General features: G+C 46.8%; 1 protein-coding gene across 1 annotated transcript; it reads right to left on the reverse strand.

Moving 5' to 3' along the window:
- Window positions 1-936: 936 nt before the first annotated feature.
- Window positions 937-8,248, reverse strand: Smkr1 (small lysine rich protein 1). The gene is made up of 2 exons (XM_015998077.2): window positions 8,009-8,248; window positions 937-1,465 (listed from the first exon to the last, which is right to left on the reverse strand). The coding sequence occupies exons 1-2, from the start codon at window positions 8,231-8,233 to the stop codon at window positions 1,262-1,264; spliced, it is 429 nt and encodes a 142-aa protein (XP_015853563.1). The 5' UTR covers window positions 8,234-8,248; the 3' UTR covers window positions 937-1,261.
- Between the last annotated feature and the right edge of the window lie 14,585 nt (window positions 8,249-22,833).

Raw genomic sequence — 22,833 nt, forward strand, 5'->3', positions numbered from 1 at the left:
AAGCAGTTGCAGAGATCCACAGCCACGCACCAGGCTGAGCTCCAGGAGTCCAGTCAAAGAGAGGGAGGAGGGATTCTGTGAACAAAGGGGGTCAAGATCCTGATGGGGGAAATCTACAGAGACAACTGAACCAAGCTTGTGGGAACTCAAGAACTCTAGACCAACAGCTATGGAGTCTGCATGGCTCTGAACTAGGCCCTCTGCGTAATCAAGACAGTTGTGTAGCTTGGTCTGTTTGGGGGCCCCTGGCAGTGTGATCAGGATCCATCCATGAGCTGGGCTTTCTGGAGTCCATTCCCTTATTGTGGGACACCTTGCTCAGCCTTGATGCAGTGGGGAGAGGCTTGGTCCTGCCTCAACTGAATGTACCAGGCTTTGTTTGTTTTTTAAATAGATATTTATTTATTATATATACAATGTTCTGTCTGCATGTATGCCTGCAGGCCAGAAGAGGGCACCAGATCTCATTACAGATGGTTGTGAGCCACCATGTGGTTGCTGGGAATTGAACTCAGGACTTCTGGAAGAGCAGCCAGTGCCCTTAACTGCTGAGCCATCTCTCCAGCCCTGTACCAGGCTTTGTTGACTCCCCATGGGAGACCTTACCCTTTTGGAGGAGTAGGTAGTAGGTGGTTGGGTGGGGATGTGGGGGAGGGCAGGGAGGAGGGATGGGAGGGGAACTGTGGTTGATATGTAAAATGAACACAAATTTTTTTTAAAAAGGGGGAAGGATTAGGGGTAACTTAATGGCAGAGCTCTTCCTGAGTAGAGGCCCCAGGCTCATCCAGCATTAAAAAAAAAACCCCAAAACCCCAAAACCAACCACAGCAGAAAATGCCCAAGAGGAAGGTGTTCTCAAGTTGGGCCTGTGCTTCCTGCCTCGTCCTCTCTAAACAACCCGTCTCACAAAAGAAAATGACTCATGCAAATGGGAGCTGCCTTTTGAGAACAAGGTTTAATTCAGGTCCAGAACTATGATTATATTATGATAAAAATCACTACTAATGCCAGCGTTGCCTTTAAGAACCACTTGGGTTGGGTTTTCCTGATTACTTCTGAAAAACCAAAGGGAAGCCACCTAGTGCCTGGCTTAGCTGTGGCAATGAACGTGCATTTACCTTATTTACCCCAGAGAAGCGCACTGGCTACGTGTTTCTCGATGTCTCCAGTAGTCTAGTTCACCTGTCGGCATTGAGCTGTCCTGAATGCTTTCTCCCACTTCCTGTCCTTTGAAACCAAGACATGCTTTGAATTCTATCGCTTAAATCTTGCTTTTCCCCCTCTTCCCCTTGGGCGCGCCTGGCCAAGGGTAGCCTCGAAGATACAGGCAGTCCGCGACGTTGTGGGCAATGTAGTAGAGGTTCAGCATGGCGGCAGGGCTGAGGATGTCTGGTTCCGGCCTCTTCAGCTTCTGCTTCTTCCCGCCAGTCTTGGCCCGGGGTTTCCCTTTCTTCCCTTTACCTGACTTTCAAAGGCAAGTACAGACATGGGAGAAAATTAGTTTCTATCACCTCATCCCCTTGATGGGGTTCTCTTCCTTCCTTTCTTTTTCTATTTTTCTTTCTTTTTTCTTTTTGGAGACAGGCTCTCACCATCTAGACCAGGCTGGCCTTGAACTCACGGGGATCTGCCTGACTCTGCCTCCCAAGTGCTGGGCTCAAAGGCGTGTGCCAACAAGCCCTGCCTTGAAGCAATTTTCTACATTCCTTATTGACTTGAAGGGGGAAAAAAGCCTAAAAGGAAAAAAACAAAACAACAACAAAAAAACCAAAACAATAACAACAAAGTGCCACAACAAATATGTTTGTGTGTTCAAAACAATTCAAAGATTCCCAACAGAGTTGATTAATGTCGGAGGAAATGAAAATGCTAGTCATTCGGATTTGATGTCTATATGTATATATCTCACATTATTGTATTGCATCCCACAGATATGTACAAATATCCCTTATCATTTTAAAAAATGCTTGCCTGGAGCAGGAGAATCAAATGCAAGCTAGTGTGCCATTCATATTTAAAGAAACCCAACCCAATGGGATGCATGGTCCTTGCACGGCCCTTCCTTGTGTGGCACTTTCTTGCATTCTTATTTGCATAAGCTTTGAAAAGACATTTTTGAGGGAAACCGTGAAAGCTGTCTGTTGGGTCTGATAATGGCATTTGCTGTGCACATGTCCCGGAGAGGCACACTGAAACTGCAGAGACAAAACAGAAGACTAGGAATCTGCTTTCCAGTACTGCCTTTCCCTCTCTGCCTACTGGAAAACAGAAACCACAGACAGACCTGGTAAGCTCTTGATACTTTCTGAACCCAAGGAGTGGGCCTATGGGGTTTATTTTATAAACTATTCTTGCATATTTCTGGAGGGGTGCACACTAAAAATTAAACTTAAAGCAACTTATACAGACAGGAGAGAAGTCCATATTTTGGTACTTGTCTTACAAGTACTTTTTACCTAAGCAGTCATGGGATTTAAATAAGATGTGGCTACAGGACTCGGTGGCTGAAGCGGGCACTGGGCAAATGATCCTGCTGTTCTCTTTATCACCACAGTGCGCTTCCCAGCGGACAGGCACCGTCCCTGTCTTCAAAATGACACAGCAGGGCCTCGGCAAGGTCACTTGGTAGACATCCAGTGACAGCCACCAGGCTCAGAGCCCACGCTCTTCGGATGACTAGCTGAAGAGGTCAGGGCTCTCTAGGAGCAGTGAGCGGGACTGGCAGCCACACAGCTGAACGGAACGTCTCTGCGTCCCATGACCACGTCACACACAGAGAAAATGACAGAGGGGCAAGCATTACTAAAGTGTCTCTTCTAGTTAGGGGAAGAGGGAGAACGCACAGATTATATTTACATACAACAGATATCTCGTTGATTAAATTTCACTTAAATGTCCCAAGTTAAACAAATAAAAGTTGGTGTGTTTACAAAACTAAAATGTATTTTTGTCAGGTGAAATGCAATTTATTCTTAGATACTATGTCCAGGATTCTCTCTCTACAGCATAGAGTGCTGCAATAATAAAGGTCCATTAGCAAAACAAAAGCAAAGAACCCCAATTAATACTTGAACCACACCAAACAAACAAACAAACAAACAGCCCTCAAAATTGATCATAGACCTCAACATAAAACCCCAAATCACAAAACCTCTCGAGACCTGTATGACTTTCAGTTTGGCCAAGATTTCTTGGATATGACATCAGAAGGACAGCCCATGTGCTGTGGTTTGGCTGTGAAATGTCCCCCACAGGTCTGTGTGTTTGGACACTTCCTTCCCTGCTGGTTGGGACGGGGCGGAGCAGGGCAGGGCAGGGTGGACTTTGAGGTTTTACAGCTGGGGCCCCCTTGCTGTTCTCTTCTCCCCGGTGGCCAGCTGACTTCACACTCCTGTAGCCACGCCTTCCCCACCATGAGGACTATCTCCTTTGGAACTGTAAGCCAAAAATAAACCCTTTCTCCTCAGTGTCGTCACGGTATTCAATCACAGCAACAGAAAAAGAAGTAACATGCCATGAAGAACAAGTTGCTAAGTTTGCAAACAAAAAGTAAAACATCTGCTTTCCAAAAGAGAATGAAAGCCAAGCCAGAGGCTGGGAGTAAATAATTCGAAATCAAGCATGTGAACAAGGCCTACCTCCACAGTAAAGAATGCTCAAAACACAATAGTTAGAGGGCCACCCAATAAAAATCTGCAAAATATTCAAAATGTTCTTTCCTGAAAAAGAGACGTGGGACATAAGCTCATAAACAGACTTAACACTGTTAGACATTAGACATATACAATGAAAACTACCAGATACCCAACACACACGGATTAGAAGGGCTTGTTATGACTGACCATATCAAGTGATGGTGAGGAAATGGAGGAACCGGAACTCTCATTCACTGTTGGTGGAGATTGAAACTGACAGAACTGCTTTGGAAGACAGTCTGGCATTTTCTTTTTAAGTTAAACACACCCCTGGCATTTAACCTAGCCATTCTATTCCTAAAGAAGTGAAAGCATATTCTATTTAAAGACTTGTACATAACTTCTCAAAGCGGCCTAACCTGTCAGAGCTACAAACAGAAATGTTCTCAAATGTTTCTCAGCAAATAAATCGATAAACATATTGTGATGTAACCATAAAGTGGAACACTACTGAGCAATGAGAAAAGATTAACTACATAAATGAATTTCAAAGTGATTAAGTAAAAAATGCAGATTGGCTGGGCCTGGTCAGCATGCCTTTAACCCCAGCACTCAGGAGGCAGAGGCAGGTGAATTTCTATGAGTTTGGGGTCAGCCTGGTCTATGTAGTGAGTTCCAAGGCAGCTAGGACTGCATGGGGACAATCTATCTCAGAAGTAAATAAGCACATACATAAATGAAAAAGGCAGCCCCCCAAAGCTAATAATGGTATACCTGTATGGAGAACACATTGTAAGCACCTTTACACATTAAGTCATCTCGCCGGCAGCCATCTACCCGTTCAGTTGGTTCACTGAAACCCTGTGGCTCCATTCTTGGTCTCAGATTACAATTTAGAACCTTAAAAACCCCATAAGGAAAACTACTTGGCTACATCTATGCTGGCTTTCTTTCTAGCTCCCAAACTTGTCAAGTTCCCCGTGTTTCTGGAGCCCCGCTTTTTCTGTAGGCTTTCGTATAACTGAAGGGGAATACTTTATCTCTTCCTTCTGACTCTACTCAAATATCACTTCTTTATAAAGACCTCCCCAGGCTCCTGGAGGCACTAGATATGCAGGTCAGTAGTAAAGCCCTTGCCTAGCAGGTACAGTGGCCTGGACTCGATTCCTACTACCAGCAAATAAGAAAAACCTCCCTGACACAGTGTCCATTTTTCCCTATACCTAGATCATACAACCTCTTACTGTATCATATACGTCAACATATACGTCAACAAACAAATGAACATAAACGGAGTCTATCCCAGGCAAGGTGTTGGTTCCAAGTCCTCACACAGTCTATCTGTAAAGTGCGCCCTTCACAAGGCCTTTGCCTCTGAAGTATCATTTTCTAGCTCCTTTCCTTAGGCATTTACTACTGTATTAGTTATTTTTCTGTTGCTGTGATAAAACACCATGACCAAAAACGATTTATGGAAGAGCAAGATTACTTCCAGCTTACAAAGGGACATTTCATATTAGTGAGGGAGGCGTGGTAGCAGGTGGCCAGGGCAGGGAGCTGAGAGTGAACTGGGAGCAAGGTGAGGCTATGAAATCTCAAAGCCCTCCTACAATGACGTACTTCCTCCAAAAAGGCTGCACACCTCCTAAAGAGCGCTGCCAACTGGGGACCAAGTATTCAAATATCTGAATTCATGGGGACATTTCTCACTAAAAACACCGCAATTAGAGGGTTTGCTTGTGAGCTCACCACCGAATTCCTTAGCCTAAACCACTGTCTGGTACACCAAATGGATGAGCAGGATTTGCTGAGGGAATAAATCAATTGCACCAGATGCTGTGTTGGTTCGGATCTGAAATGTCCCTAACAGGTCCGTGTTTGGAGTGTTTATTCCCAAGAGGGCCTTGAGGAGCCTTTAGGAGATGGGGCTTGGTGCCCGAAGCAGTCCCACTCTCTCCGCTCTCTGGCCTGCCACCATGGGAACAGCTACAGTCAGACCACTGCCATGAGCTCTGCCCTCTCCACTACGAGGGACTGGAACTTGAGAGCGTAAACGTGAATAAGCTTAGCCACTAAACTGTTTCTTCAGGTGTTGGGTCCTAGCCACCTGAAAAGGAATTAATAGAGAAGCAATGCAGGTACAGAGTGAGGGGAGAAACAAGTATTTCTGTTGTTCTCAAGTTCAAGATGCCTTTTTCATTCATTCAACAAGTATTTCCAAATTCCTCCTGTGTCTCTGTCTCTATACTAGATACAGAGGAGAGTGCTGTCCTCATGAGGCTCAGTCCAGTGAGGGGAAAAGACACCCGCCTTTTATCACAAACACATTGATGGAACCACCATGCTGGGAAAGAGGGGCCTAGGAGCACCTGGCATCAGGGCAGGACAGGCAGAAATACAGGGCACGGTCCAGGCACCGTCCTGGAGAGCAGGCTGAAAGGTCAGAGGGTTTGTAAGCAGAACAGACGGCCCAATAGGACGTGGAGGTCGGAGAGGCCACGCAAAGACGAAGAGACCCAATTAGGTCAGAGTGTCTGTCCACAGACAAATGGGGTGACGGTGGGGTGGGGAGGGCAGTGAGAGGAGTTGAGTCTGGCGAGCGGGGGCAGAGCTGCTCAGGCCTCCGGGCTGTAAACTAACAAGTTGGTCATCTAAAAGCAGGGGGAAGCTTTGTAAATCATCCAGCGTCACTTTCCTGAGTCTGGAAAGAAAACAGTAGCAATATATAAATTTAAGTCAAGAGACACAGCACTTTTACTTAGTGCTGTACTTAGTTTCAGAAGGAAGTGGAAGGACCACACACAGACTTACCAAACACACCCCCACATTGCAGGTTAAAAGGAAAGCAAGACCGGCAGGACGCCAAAAGTGAGGTGCAAAGGGTTATGGGTGCGTACCGAACAAGAGGAAGCAGGAGGCATTTCTAGTGTAGGAGATAAAAAGATGAGTAATCCAGGGAGGGCAGCTACAAGGAAATTTCCGGAAGAACATAGGTCTAGTGCGGGGAATGCTTTTTTTTTTTTTTTAAAGCAGAAATGGTAATATGATAAATGTGCCAGCAATTGAGGCCTCTTTACCATGGGTGCTGAGCGGCAAGTTCCAACTGCGCAGACTTCACTTAGCTGCTAACAGTGAGTCCCTGAGGACTGTGGAAAGGGACAACAAAACCAAAGCCGTTCTAGAAAGAAAAATGAGACTGGGAAGAGGTCACCAACTGCAGGACCGGGCTGAAGAACAGGAATACTGGCAGAAGTGGGGGGTAGGGAAGGGTGGGGTTCGGTGTAGTATGGACGCCCTCATCTCCCTCCAGGGCCAACCTTACTTTCTACAAAGAATCCCGCCCTGCAACTCAGAGCAGCCTGGACAATCCCTATTGGCACGTACTTAAGTTTTGGGGTTCCCAGAGGATGCACGGATTGCCAGGAATCAGAGGAAGGACAGCCCAGAGACCTTAGATAGAACCAAACAGAGCTTGAAAAAAGGGGGGGAGTCAATAAAATTCCTAGTGATAGTCTGTTATACTCAGAGATTGGTGCCTAGCACAATTGTCATCAGAAAGGTGTAATCCAGCAAAGGATGGGAGCAAATGCAAGATCCATATAGCCAGGGGAACCCCCACAGAAGGTTGAAAAGATTATAGGGTCAAGGAGAACCCACCCCACTGAATCAATTAAGTAGGGTCCATAGGAGCTCATAGAGACTGAATCAACAATCAGGGAGGCTCCATGGGTCAAGAGCTATGTCCTCTGCATATATGTTATGGTTGTGTAGCTTGATCTTGTGGGACTCCTAACCGTGGGAGTGGGGATGGGGTATCTCTGACTCCTTTGCCTGCTCTTGGGATCCTTTTCCTCCTACTGGGTTGTTTGTCCATCCTTGATATTAGGGTTTGTGCCTAATCTTATTATAACTTGTTATGCCAAAAAAAAAGTTTTGGGGTTCCAAACCTCATCGCTGATCTCCCTCTATTTCCCACACGCCAAAGCATCTTTTAGGATCGAAAGTAACAGCATAGGACCAAGGGAGGAAAACCATCTCACAGAAAGGGTGCAGCCTGAATCTGCTGCTGCCGTCCAGCAGATGCAGACTACCTTAAGTCCCTCCCACGACACGCTGGGTAGAACTGTACCTGTGGCCATGACAGAAGACTAGGTGGAAACTCTAAGGCTACCGGGGTTAAGGTGAGCGCTGGCGAACCCCTCCCACTTCAAGATGTGTAATCCACGGCCATTTCTTTCTCATCTGAGCAGCTGATTGTTAACACCAGTCCCCAGTCTCGAAATTCAGACCCCACATGCCCCCCACCCACACTCCCGGCGTCGAGGTCCCCGCGCCCCCTCCTGCCCCTTCCCTGGCCCCGCCACGGCTCTCACCTGCGCATTGCCGCCTGCCCCCGCCGTGGCCTCAGTTGGGTGCCCTCGCTGTGTGAGGGGGCACAGATACTTTTGGGGGAGCTGGGCGGGCTCAGCAAGTTGCCAGCCACTGGGCCGCTGGTCAAGGCCGGGCTCACCCGATTCTAGGGGCTGGGCGGCGCGGTACTTAGAGAACACCTTGCAGACCACCTGGGTCTTGCTCACATACGCCGCCCAACCACGCATTGTTTACTGTTGCCAAGGTACCGGGGCGGGGCGTGCAACAATTGGGCGGAGCCTGACCGGCCTTCCTACGCCGAGGGGCTCTGTGTTTGTGTTCTGAAATGGCCCGCTAATTGGGCTGTCGCTTTTCGCTTTTCTTTGCTGTTGTTGACAATGGCTACGAACCCCAACTGGGCGCTCACTAAGATAGTTTTGCCCCTGGCGATACGACTGGGAGGGCACGAAGAGAAGAGGCGGGCCACCCAGATGGCAGCTTTGCCTTTGGGTGGGAAAGGCTAGGGAGAGAGCGCAGGCTAAATCACTCTCTGGAAACCACCGGAAACTCCTTGACCTCTCCTGGAAAACAAGAATAAGGTCTCTGAGGGCTGAAGTGAAGAAAAGTCGGCTTAAAAAAAAAAAAAAAAAAAAAAAAAGTCTGGGCCGGGCGGTGGTGGCGCACGCCTTTAATCCCAGCACTCGGGAGGCAGAGGCAGGCGGATCTCTGTGAGTTCGAGGCCAGCCTGGGCTACCAAGTGAGTTCCAGGAAAGGCGCAAAGCTACACAGAGAAACCCTGTCTCGAAAAAAAAAAAAAAGTCTGGTACAGGCAGGAGGAGAGGAAGGTGGGACAGGGTTCTTATATTCTGGGTGGGATTGATCTTGTGACTTCATCCTCTTCTCCTAGAATGTGTTTAGGGCACAATTCTTGCTTTTTATAACTCTCACCATTCCATTTTATTCACTAAGTGGTTATTATATATTTGCCAAGTGCCTGACTCCCCGCTTGCCGTGGGGATTCAGCATCCAACATGGGGCAAGGTTCTTGAAGGTAAATGTTGGAGGAGGGAGGGGGAACAGAGCTAAGCAGAAGGGTGTGAAATGAAATGAAATTGGCCACAACTAACAGTGATAGGTGCAAAGAGCACTTGCTCATGCAGAGGACCCCATGTGGGCGCAGCACCCGCATGGCAGGTGGGTGACAGACCACTTCCTGTTGCCTGCAAGTGGAGATAAAGGCCGGTCTGCCTGCTCACCACCATGTTGCACTATGATGATAATGGACTAAAGCTCTAAAAATGTAAGCCACACCAACTAAATGTTTTCCCTTTACAAGAGGTGCCGTGGTCATGGTGTCTCTTCACAGCAATAGAAACCCTAACTAAGACTTGCACATAAAATAATAAAAATATATCTTTAAGAAAACCCACCTTTGGGGCTTGGAGACATGGCTCAGAAGTTCAGGGCACTTGTTGCTCTTGCAGAGGACTGGAGTTCGATTCCCATCAACCACATGGTGGTTCACAACCATCTATCTGTAACACCAATTCCAGGGAATCTGATGTCCCCTTCAGACCTCCATGGTCACCAAGCACACACATGGTGCACATACATACATGCAGGCAAACATACATAACATAAAATGAATAAATCTAATAAAGATGTTGTTAAAGCGATAGGTGCTTTGCAATCCGTTGGATTGCTTTGCCATGCCAGGGCTTGAGCCTGGCCTCTGCAGGCTAAGCAGGTGTCTCATTCCTTTAGATTAGTGACTTGGGAGGGCCTTCTGAGGAGGTAATGTCAAAGCTGAGGTCTAGATGGCAGGAAGCAGTCAACTCCTGTCAAAATCATGGGCAGGACGTTGTAAACCCAGGGTCAGAGGAGGAGGGTGAACCATGAAACAGGGTGAAAGTCCTGAAAGGCTCAAGCAAGGGTAAGTTTTGCTAGCTTTTCTCTGGATTAGTTAACGAAATGATTTCTGGCCGGGCAGTGGTGGCGCACGCCTTTAGTCCCAGCACTCGGGAGGCAGAGGCAGGCGGATCTCTGTGAGTTCAAGGCCAGCCTGGTCTCCAAAGCGAGTTCCAGGAAAGGCGCAAAGCTACACAGAGAAACCTTGTCTTGAAAACCAAAAAAAAAAAAAAGATTTCTGAAAGGGAGTATATTTGTTCTTTGGAGTTTTCATTGATAAGACTATGTTTTGTCTGGCAGGTTTTTTTTTCCACGAATTTATATATCCTTGATATGGTAAATCCTACTCATGTTTTCTACTTTGTGGACTGGCTCTTTTTTGTTTTGTTTTTCCAGACAGGGTTTCTCTGTGTAGCTTTGGAGCCTGTCCTGGAACTCATTCTGTAGACCAGGCTGTCCTCGAACTCACAGAGAAACGTCTGCCTCCTGAGTGCTGGGATCAAAGGTGTGCGCCACCACTGCCCGGCACTGACTCTTCTTTTTAAAGATTTATTTATTTTATGTTATGAGTGCTCTATCTGCATGTATGCCTTTATGCCAGAAGAGGGCATCAGATCCCAGTATAGATGGTTTTGAGCCACCATGTGGTTGCTGGGAATTGAACTCAGGACCTCTGGAAGAACAGCCAGTGCTCTTAACTGCTGAGCCATCTCTCCAGCTCTGTGGACTGGCTCTTAATCCAAGGGTCTGGGGTGGCCCACTTTCCTTGACTAGACTTCATATTTTTCTTTTCAACTTTCCAAGGTTAACCCTACTGGGAATCATTCCAAAATGTGTTCCCCCTTTTCATGTGATCAACAACTTTATGGGTGTGGTGGTGGTACCACGGCGAAGTGGGTGTTTGACTACATGTAAGGCTAAGAAGAAAATTTGGGAGTGATGATGGGGTGGTTTGAACGATAATAGCCCCCATAAGCTCTTGTATTTGAATGACTGGTTCCTAGTTGGTGGAACTGTTTTGGGAAGGATTAAGAAGTGTGGCCTCGCTGGCACTGGGGGTAGACTTCTGAGGTTTCAAAGTCCATGCCAGACCCAGCCCTGCCTCCTCTGCCTCCAGCTTGTGAATAAGATGTGAGCGCTCCAGCACCACGCCTACCTGCCTGGGGCCGTGCTCCCCGCCGTGCTCCTCCCCACCGCACTCCCCGCCGCGCTCCCCGCCGCGCTCCCCGCCGGGATGATTGAGGGCTCACTACATTATCTGAATAACTCGGTGCAAAATGGAAATATAGAAAGCAAGAAAAGAAACCATTAAAGAATACTCAACTAGCCGGGCGGTGGTGGCGCACGCCTTTAGTCCCAGCACTCGGGAGGCAGAGTCAGGCAGATCTATGTGAGTTCGAGGCCAGCCTGGTCTACAGAGCGAGATCCAGGAAAGGCGACAAAACTACACAGAGAAACCCTGTCTCGAAAAACCAAACCAAACCAAAACCAACCAAACAAACCCCAGAAAGAATGCTCAACTATACAACTTGTGCCCCCACCTCGGCCCCCGACTCTCCCGGGTCTGTGTGGTACTACGCACCCCAGTGACCCCAGCTGCGCCTTGCGCCACACCCCGCCAAGCCTGTCTTTGCCTGCATCCCTCCCCTCTCCCAGATCACCGCTCGGCTTGGGCTGTCTAGGCCTGGGCCGCTGTGGTCCTGCCATCCCACTACCCCTTTGGTTTCCACACTCCTTCGTAGTTTAAAGCACGGATTTAACCGTGGGCCACTCATTTTCTTTTCTTTTCTTTTTTTTTTTTTTTTTTTTTGGTTTTTTGAGACAGGGTTTCTCTGTGTAGCTTTGCGCCTTTTTCTGGAACTCATTTGGTAGCCCAGGCTGGCCTCGAACTCACAGAGATCCGCCTGGCTCTGCCTCCCAAGTGCTGGGATTAAAGGCATGCGCCACCACCGCCCGGCTGGGCCACTCATTTTCAAAACCCACCAGTGGCTGTTTCCTCCCGAGAGCTAGGACTGCTTTGGTTTGGCCTCTGTGGCTTTTCATAATCCCTCAGTCTGCTTGTCTAGCTCTCTTCTCCATACACAACAGACTTGATTTTTGTCACACATTCCCCTCTGGGGTTTTGTGGTACCGTCGCACCTCTTGGCCTCTGCGTCTGTGCCCCTTCTACCTTGAAGGTCCCATTGATCGGAAGGAAGCCTTGTTGAAGGCTAAGGCCTGGCAACTGTCCCACCTCTGGAGCGATGCTCTTGCCTGTCAGACTGGCCCTGGGTCTCTGCTGCGGCTATGTTAGGTACAGCATTTGCTCACTCGCCTTCTCCACAGGGAGCAGCGTCTTTTAGGGTCATGATTGTATGCTGCGACAGTGGTGACAGACAAGGACCGGTTTCCCGAGTCAGTGGGAAGTATTGTCCCTTCATCGTACCACTGACTACTTCCTGCTCACTGACCTCTGAGCCTGAGTTCCTAGAAGATACAGAAGTCATTTTCTGTTGCTATAAGAGACCCAAGGTTAGGGATAACAACAGATTTATTTAGCACACAGTTTTGGAGACTGAAAGGTTAGGAGTCCCTTCAGTTTGTCCTTTTGTGGGGTCGTAATGGTAGATGGCATCAGGACAGGGATGCATCACAGAATGCAGTAAGAGAGGGAGCCAGACATACTTAATGGTTAGGCTCACTTTTTGTAACAATCCAGTCCTTTCCTTCTATTTCTTCTCTTTGCCTCCTGAGATCACGTGTGTGCCACCATGTCCACCTCAAGAAGAGCTGGCAAGCTTTCTACTTATTTTTTTCTTTCTATTTATTTATTTAATGTGCACATTTGTCTGTGTGAGGGTGTCAAGTCCCCTGGAACAGGAGTCACAGATATTTGTGAGCTCCCATGTGGGTGCTGGGAATCGAACCTGGGTCCTCTGCAAGAGCAGCCGGTGCTCTTAACCTCTGAGCCATCTCTCCAGCCCCCTATTTTTCTTTCTTATAGTGCTGGGGACCTAGCTCTGAGCGCATCTCCAGCCCAGTAGTCCACTCTTGGAAGAACTACCTAAACACCAGTGACCTAACTAACTTCTAATAGGCCTCACCTCTTTTTAATATTTTTTTACATTTATTTGCATATGCGTGTGAGCGTTTGCCAATGTGGTCAGAGGACAGCTGTGGGAGCTGGTGTTTTCTTTCTCCCCTGTGGGTACCACTCAGTCTTTACCTTTGTGCTAAGTGCCTTTACCTAGTACCATCTTGCCATCTCTGGTTTTAAGACAGGATTTCATTACGTAGCCCTGGGTGGGTGGAGACTCACTGTGTAAACCAGGTTGTAATTGAACCCAGGAATGTTTCTCCTGCTTCTGCCTCCTGAGTACTGGAGCCTTGGTCTATTTTTTTTTTTCTTTTTTGAGAGGGTTTTGCTATGAATGCTCACTCCAAAGGAAAATGTTGGAGGAAGAGAGGAAGGCTGGACATGATGTAAATACAGTGTGTTCATGTATGAAGTCCTCAAAAAGCTGGAATTTAGAAAATCAAACAAAAACGCCCTTTATCTTACGTTCTTCCTGTCTCAGCCCCTTGAGTGCTTGGAGTCTGGGATTATGCCATGATGCCTAGCCCACCACCTCAGTATTGCCACACTGGGCATCAAGCTTCTAACATATGACCTTTTCGGGGACACATGCCATATTCAAACTGTAGCATTTCCCCTAGTCTCCCACGTGTTTCTGGGATATGCATGATGCCCCTGGCTCAGCTCACACTTGTGTAAACATCTATCTGCCTCTTGCTGTGCTCCAAGTGGGGCCTGATCTCCAAGCCCTGTCCTCAGAACCATGTCCTCTCAGTAACCCACACTCACCTGAGTGAGTCTAGTGATGTCATCTTGCAGGATAAATAGTCTCTGTAATGACGGATGACCTCTGTCTGAGCCCAGTCTTCAGCCCTCATGACCCCTGTGCTACTTTCCTCCTCCTGGTTTGTTGTCAGGGGCACCACGCCCTCCCGTTGTACAGTGCCCTTTGTCTTCGCTGACTCATTTCCATCACCCTAGGCCTGGGTGCCCTTTGGAAAGAAAGCACTTGTATCAAACCCTGCCTTGACATGCTCGTCATGACGGACTTCCTCTCTTTCAGCACTGTAGGTAACACTAAGAATCCTGACAGCAGGCAGCTGGTGAGCATGCCGCACATGCCATGGCATCGCTTCAACCAGTGAAACCGCTTCTACTGGGGGCTGAAGTTTCTCAGTCTGAGAAGGACTAACTTGAACCAGATTCATTCCACAGAGTCAAAGCCCTCGCTTTCGGTCCCGTTTGCTTTCTATTGCTGTGATAAGCACCATGACCAAAGAGCAGCTTCGAGGAGGACAGAGTTGATTTGGCTTATAAACATTCTGATCAGTGATGGACTCATCATTGAGAGAAGTCAGAGCAGGAGCTCATGCAGGAGCAGAGGCAGGAATGGAGGAACATTGCTCACTGGCTTGCTTCTGGAACCCAGAACCACCTTCCCAAGGGTGGCACCACCCACAGTGGGCTGAGCCCTCCCACATCAATCATTAACCAAGACAACGCCCCACAGATTGCTACAGCCAATCTGATGGAAGCGATTCCTTGAGAGTCCCTCTTCCCGGATATACATAGGTTTGTGTCAAGTTGGCAGAGCAGCACCGTCTTTCGCCTGAGCTGCTAACCACCAAACTGATTCAGGAAGGTGCTTTGGACTGGAGGCCAGAGATGTAGATTTGTCTTATTACATAATAGTTGTGGAATTTGGAACAACTCTCTGAATTGTGTTTCTTATAGCTTCCTATGAGGATTTTAGGACAGCGTAAAAGTGAAAATGCCTTGGAATTTAATGTCTTTCCATGAGCCCTACTTCAAAAGATATAAGACGTAACTAGAGAGATGGCTCAGCTGTTAAGAGCTCTTGCTACTACTACAGAAGACCTGGGTTTGATTCCAGGCACCCACACAATGGCTCACACCCATCTGTAACTCCAGTTCTAGGGTAAATGCCCTCTCTGGCCTCCAGAGTACCAGACATGCATTGGTGCATATACATACATGCAGGTAAACACTTATAAATAAAAATAAGTAGTCTTTAAAAAGATACTTAACATAAAGCACAAGAAAGTGTGATCTTCCAGTGGGCTGTAAAATGGTCTCACGGCAATTGGAAGAACTTCAATGGCAGGACTTTCTTCGCTGGCAGGCTGGTTAGCCTTCACACCGGAAGAGCCTTGTTACCGATCTATGAGGAGGGAGGTGAGCTGCTAAGGTGTAGAGCGGAAAGGAGCTTTATTATGACACACTGAAGGTTATTGGTAGAATCAAAAGATGGTGTCATTGACTATCTATTATGCATTCTCTTTAGTGCCAGGTCATTTAAGAGTCTCCTGTGGGGGCTGGAGAGATGGCTCAGTGGTCAAGAGCACTGGCTGCTCTTCCAGAGGTTCAATTCCCATCATCCACATGACTGCTCACAACTGTTCTGTTCTGTTCCAGGGGATCTGATACTTTCACACCAATGCACATAATATAAATTATTTAAAAAAAAAAAAAGAATCTCTTGGGGCTGAGGTGTGCTCGGTGGTGGAGCACTTGCCTAGAATCTCTCGGGGCTGAGGTGTGCTCGGTGGTGGAGCGCTTGCCTAGAATCTCTTGGGGCTGAGGTGTGCTCGGTGGTGGAGCGCTTGCCTAGAATCTCTCGGGGCTGAGGTGTGCTCGGTGATGGAGCGCTTGCCTACATGCACAAAGCCCCCTGTCACAAAAAGTAGAAGGACTCACGTGGAGTCGGGTGTGCTGTCACACTTTTGTAATCCCAGCATGTGGGAGGCTGAGTAAGGCTGGAGAGTTCGAATCTAGCCTAGGCTACATAGTGAAACTGTATCTCAAAAACAAATAAAAACAAACCCTTAATGTTGAGGACTTAAAATAGAGTTTTTTTCCCCCACAAGAACTGAACAAATCCTACAATGTAAATGGGAGGATGTTAAATTTGGATAGCTATTGAATCTCACTTCAGCAAAGCTATGGTTCATTTTATCTATTTATGAATACACATCTTTATGCCTTCTTTATAAATAGTAAAAACTAACTGTGCTCTTGTTAAAAAACATGACCAGAATTGAAGCATGCATTCTTGGAATAGCTAAATTTAGGAGTGTTTTCCCACTATCTTTCTTAGAAGTTAGACTTGGAAATCCCACTTTTGTCCTTTCTGCTCTGTTCCTGCCCTCCCTCCCTCCCTCCCGCCCTCCCTCCCTTCCTCCCTCCCTCCTTTCCTCCCTCCCTCCCTCCTCCCTCCCTCCCTGTCTTTGTAGTCCTCATGCTGAAGAGGAAGAGGCCAGCAAACAAACAACAACAACAGTGTCTTCTGGAGGAAGCTCCCCCTGGTCAGCCAGTCGGGTTCTGACAACAAGGGCCTCAGGTGAAGCGAGGCCAGCTGGGGTGGACCTCGGCAGGGATAGCAAGAGCTCGGATCAGCACATTGTGGGAAGGGACAGAGTTAATATTTTGGAGTTGAAGGGTCTTAAATCTTTTGTAAATCCTAATTCTGCTGACACAGCACAAAAGCAATTCCATAGAACATCTACATGAATGGACAAGGCTGCACTCCAGTAAAGCTTTGTGGAAAGGAAAACTTGAATTCCATGCAAGTTTCCTGTCAGAAAATATTTTTCTTCATTGGATTTCCCCCCTCAGTCACTTAAAAATGTGAAACCAGATTGGTGATATGGCTCAGTAGGTAGAATGTTTACCTTGTATGCATGAAGCTGTGAGTTTGATCCCCAGCACCCCATAATTTGGTCATAGTGGCATACATTGCTAATCTCAGTACTTAGATGGTGGAGGCAGGGGAATCAGAAATTCAAGGTCAGGGCTAGAAACTGGCTCAGTCTGTAAAATGCTTGTTGCTCAAGCATGGATTTAGATCTGCAGCAAGCATGTAAAAGGTCTGATAACCTGTGGCCTCCACATGCACACACACACACACACACACACACACACACACACACACACACACACCATGTACCTCCACCTAAAAAGCTCAAGGTCATCCTGGTGACATAATGAGTTTGAGACCAGATGGACCTACATGAGAACCTGTCTGAAAAACCAAAACCCAAAGAACCAAAAGACATAAAAACCTTACCTAGTTCATGACTTGTACAAAACCAATGTAGAGAACTGAAGTGCTCTTTATTCCTCTTGGGTGGGGGTTCTTTGAGAGGGAGAGACGTAAAATAAGTCACAAATTATCTCTCAGTGATGTTTAGCAAGCATTATCTCGGCCCTCACACGTTTAACCCTTACAGCCAGAGACGGTAGCCGTGGCTGTAGGTTTCCATCACTGTGACAAATTGCCCGAGACAGTCAGCTTAAAGCAAGGAGAAGGTCTGACTCACAGTTTCCGTCTACAGCTGCTGGGCCCTGCAGGGCACTGGGCCTGTAGCCAGGCAGTATGCCACGGACAGAGTGCGTGACAGATGAGGCCACTCAACTCATGGTGACTGAGGAGGGGAGAGAGGAAAGGGTCAGCATCCCAGTGTCCCCTCCAAGTGTCCCCAGTGACTTCACTTCCTTCCCCTCAAGGTTCTATGCCCCCCAGTAGTGCCACAGGCTTTGGGGGGCATTCAAGATCCAAACTCTAGCAATCAGTATTATCCCCCTTCTGAGGCATAGAGGTGTTAAGTGACTGGCCATGTATCACTGGTCCCCAACTGTCTACACCACCATGCCATGCTACCTTGCTGGGTAAAATATCGTGGGGCTCAGAAATGTTTTCACATGGAGAATCTTTGTCTTGCCGGTTCTATTAAGCATTTGAACAGAAAGTTAACAAGTGTACAAAGTCACGTTTCCACTCGAAGGCAAGGGGACAGATGGCACACTGTCTTAGAAGGAAGTCACTGTCATCAGAGGTGTCTGGGCAGAGGTGGGATGACTTTCGTATTCTGCAGTTCCTTAGGAAGACTTACTTTCCTCCAAAGTAAAAATTGAAAAGGCTTGTTTTTAAAGTTGAAATCTGGCCAATTACTAAAGCCCAAAGCCTCACCACCTCCCCATAGCATACTCAGACACAATCTCAATACAAGTGTAGGACTTGGGAGTCTGAATATCCAGACCTGCTGGGAGGAAATTATATTTCAGATTGAGTTGGCCTATTGCTGCTATGGAATTGAGCAAGCCCCCCCCCCATTCCAACACACACACACACACACACACCACACCATTTTTCCACTTACACTTTTTTTTTTTTTTTGCTGAAAAATACTTTAAGGTGGTATCAGGGAAGGACTATTTAATTATTAAATAACCACAACTGTCTGTTGCTGTGATAAAACCCCATGACTGAAAGCAACTTGAAGAAGAGAGTTTATTTCACCGTACAGCTTGTAAGTCATCGCTGAAGGGAAGCCAGGGCAGGAACTAAGGATAGAAATACGGAGGCAGGAACTGAAGCCCAAGCCACGGAGCCCGTAAGCTCATTCCCCGTGGTTTACTCAGCCTGCTTTCTTACACCCTCCAGGACCACCCATCCAGCGGAGGCACTGCCCTCAGGGGCATGGACCCATCTACAGCAGTCTTGATCAAGAAAATGCCTGCAAGCCAGTCTGGTGGGATATATTCTCAATCAGAAATTCCCTCTTCCAAGCTGGGCAGTGGTGGCACACACCTTTAGTCCCAGCACTTAGGAGGCAGAGGCAGGCAGATCTCAGAGTTTGAGGCCAGCCTGGTCTACAGAGCAAGTTCTAGGACAGCCAGAGTTACACAGATAAATCCTGTCTCAAACCCTTTTCCTCCTCTAAAAAGTTCTCTCTTCCAGAATTACTCTAGCCTGTGTTGACATTAAAAACTAGCCAGCCCAACAATGTTATTATAGAACTGTCTGTAAAATGGCCAGTCATGGTGACTCATGCCTGTAATTCTAGCACTTGGTAACCTGAGGCAGGAGGATTAGGAGTTCCAGGTTGAGCCAAGGTTACAGAATGAGACCCCCAACTAAATATAAATAAATAACTCCAAGATAAACAAATGAATGATCAAAAGACTATAACAGAGTGCATTGCATTCCCAAATACTTACAAAGAGCCGGGTGGTGATGGCGCATGCCTTTGATCCCAGTGCTGGGGGAACTGGGGGTGGGCAGAAGCAGGTGGATCTCTGAGTTTGAGGTCAACCTGGTCTGCAGACTGAGTTCCAGGACAGCCAGAGCTACACAGAGAAATCCTCCCTGGAAAAACAAAACAAAGTGGTAGGGAGAATATAGGGAATTTGGGGAGTTTTCTGAAAGGATTAAAAAAACACATTGGTAGTGATTACTTCTAGGACACAAGATAGGAAAGCAGGTCAGGGGAGATTGCACTCTTCATTGGGTGCTACTGTTTCTGAGTTCTGCACATGTATCTTCTTAGCAAAAATACTAGCAAATAACTCTAGCTTGACACTCAGTCCTTCATATATCCTTTCTTCAAGTCTGAAAAATTTTACTTGATTCTATACTTTCGTTTTTAAAATAAATTACCTTATTTCTAATAATGATAAAAGAAAACCAATTAATTTTGCTATGTTTTATGAGTTTTTTTGGAGTGTGTTGTGTGCACACATATGTTGAGGTATACATGCAGTATGTGTGTGTGAATGTGGAGGCCAGAGGTTAATGTTGGATGTCTTCCTCAATTGCTCTCCACCCTATTTTTTAGACAGGGTCTGTCTCTGAGCCTGGAGCTTACTGATTTGTGTAGACTGGCTGGCCATGGAGCCCCCATCCATCTCTCTAGGTATTGGAGTATATCTTAACCCAGCGGTTATAGGCTTGTGCCACTCCATTTGGCTCTCTGTGGTACCAGGTCCTCATTCCGGCACAGCGAGAACTTTACCGACTGAGCCATCTGTCCAGACTCCCATCATTTAGGTTTTTGAGTGTTAGTTGGCATAGTGAGTTGAACAGATCATCCACATTCTAGCCCTCAGACGCCATGACTTCTCTCTTGTAGAGAAAATGTTGAGTATTACCATATACGGCAAAAGATGGGATCAAGTTGAGGATTTTCCGAGTGAAGTCTATCAGGTGGGCCTTAAATGCAACCACATGGGTTCTCAGGAAGGCAAAGTTGAAGAGATTTTTGAGAAGAGGAAGCTTTTGGACCACAGAGGCGAAGACTGGAGTGATGTGCGCAAAGGGAATCCCAGAACTCCTAGAAGCCAGAAGAGACATGGAGCAGTTCTCCTCTGGAAGGAGCGCAATTCTAGTGAGAGCTTATCTCAAACTTCTGGGCTCCAGGATTTTTTTTTTTTTTTTTTTTTTTTTTTTTTTTTTTTGGCTTTTTGAGACAGGGTTTCTCTGCGTAGCTTTGCGCCTTTCCTGGATCTCGCTCTGTAGCCCAGGCTGGTCTCGAACTCACAGAGATCCACCTGGCTCTGCCTCCTGAGTGCTGGGATTAAAGGCGTGCGCCACCACCGCCCGGCTCTGGCCTCCAGGATTTTAAATGAGCTTGTGGGACTTTCTGTTTGCGGCACTGGGGATTGAACCGAGGACCTTGTACCTGCAAGGAAACTGTTCTACCACTGAGTTATATACTCTCAGTCCCTTTATGTTGTTGTTCGAAATGTTATTATTTATTTTACATGCCCACCGCAATTCCCCTCCCTCCTCTCCTCCCATTCCCTCCCCATTTATGTTGTTTTAAGGTCACCCAATTCCCCATAATTTTTAACAACTCCAGGAAATTAATACTGTAAGGAAAATATACAGCCAATGGATATTTGTGGTTCTTCTGATCCACACACCAAAAGTTGTCAGTACTGTATTGCTACTTAATACTGACACAGAGGGTTGTTACTGATGATATCGAAGTGATGTTCTTTTTAAAAAAGACTTATTTTTATTTTACAAGTGTGAGTGTTTTGCCTGCATGTATTTAAGTGCACCATGTCTGTGCAGTGCCTGAAGGGTCCAGAAGAGGGCACAGGATCCCCTGAAACTGGAGTTAAAATTGCCATGTGGGTGCTGGGAACTGACCCCAGAACCTGCTGAAGTGTTCTTATGCACGGAGCCGTTTGTCCAGCCCCAGACGGAGAGGTTCTTGTCAGTGAAAACACAATAGGTTAGATGGTCACTTAGGAGGTGCTTTATCAAAGGAAGTCCTCCTGTGGTTGGAGATTGGCCTAAATAGCCTCAGATCCTTTTCTTTTCAAGAATCTGTGTCTTAGTCTGTTCTGGCTGCTATAACAAAATGCTATAACCTGGAAGCCGGGGAGTCCAGAACCAGAGCAGACTTAGGTGTCATGCTCACAGATAATGCTGCCTTACTCTGCTATTAACAGTAGGAGTGAAAGTACTCCCAGGTATTTTTAATACAAGCACTAGTCATGCTTGAGGCTTTGCCCTCATGACCTTTGTTCCAAAGGCTCCACCTCCTAGTACTCTTACTTTGAGGACTAGGGTTGTAATAGAAGAATTGAGAACAGGAATAAACATTCAGTGCAACATAGTGTCATATAACAACTTGGTTCCAGTAACAGGGTTGGTGTTTTAAGGAGTATAACAGACATTTGGGAAGTTAATTAATTTGGACTATGTTCTCGCTCTCTCTTTTTTTTTGGGGGGGGGTTTCAAGATAGGTTTTCTCTGTGTAGCCTTGGCTGTTCTGGAACTAGTTCTGTAGACCAGGCTGACCTCAAACTCAGAGATACACCTGCCTCTGCCTCCTGAGTGCTGGGATTAAAGACATGGTCACCACAACTGGCTGAGAATGTTCTTAAGTGAGGTGGCTGGTTTTTTTTTTTTTTTTTTTTTTTTTTTTTTTAACTTATTTTGGCGTTTTAGAGGAGGGTCTTGCTATGTAGCCCCAGCTGTCTGTCCTGGAACTCACTATGTAGCCCAGGCTGGCCTGAAACTCCCAGTGATCCTCCTGTCTCTGCCTCCAGAACGTTAGGATCACAGGTTTATGTTGCCGTGCCTGATCTGGGTGGAAAGGTTTGAAGGCAGAGACGTTGGTAGCAGGAGTTGGCTAGCATTAGCTGTGTTTGTTAAAATATTACAAGCAAGGAATGGTTCAAAAAGAGAATAAACAGGCCGGGCGTTGGTGGCGCACGCCTTTAATCCCAGCACTCGGGAGGCAGAGCCAGGTGGATCTCTGTGAGTTCGAGGCCAGCCTGGGCTACCAAGTGAGCTCCAGGAAAGGCGCAAAGCTACACAGAGAAACCCTGTCTCGAAAAACCAAAAAAAAAAAAAAAGAGAGAATAAACAAACAACAACAAAACTGGCCCGTTCTCAAGCAAAGAGAGGGAAAAGGTAATTCAGAAATTTCAAGATTTACCAATAGTTGAATATTGCAAATGTTTATTCAGCTTATGAAAATGCTTTGAATCAAAAGGCTGTTTTAACACATTGCCTTAGAGTAAAGACCAAACAGAATGTGACATTTGAAAAGCCCCAGTAAACTCTTTTTTTTTGGTTTTTCGAGACAGGGTTTCTCTGTGTAGCTTTGCGCCTGTCCTGGAACTCACTTGGTAGCCCAGGCTGGCCTCGAACTCACAGAGATCCGCCTGGCTCTGCCTCCCGAGTGCTGGGATTAAAGGCGTGCGCCACCACCGCCTGGCTCAGTAAACTCTTTCACTGGACAAAAAGGCCCAAAGAAAAGAGATGGACAGAATGACTCTACAGAGACCTGCTACACTCAGAGGACCTATACCCCAATCTAGAGAGGCATGCAGAGGAGTTGTGGTTCTAACTACCAGCAAACAAGCTAACTGGGATAAGACTTTTAAAATGCTTTTGATAATGACTGTTCAAAATATAAAATGACTTTTGTGACTCAATAGTCCTTAACCAAGACATACACCAAGGAAGATATTCAGCCACCAAGAATACATTCTCTCATCCCTCTTCAGATGTAGCGACGGCCATTAGAAAAGGACTAAGCCCTGTGTTCCCTCGCTCCCAGT

The sequence above is a fragment of the Peromyscus maniculatus genome, chromosome 3 (genome assembly GCF_049852395.1).
Source record: "Peromyscus maniculatus bairdii isolate BWxNUB_F1_BW_parent chromosome 3, HU_Pman_BW_mat_3.1, whole genome shotgun sequence".
Classification (NCBI taxonomy): domain Eukaryota; kingdom Metazoa; phylum Chordata; class Mammalia; order Rodentia; family Cricetidae; genus Peromyscus; species Peromyscus maniculatus.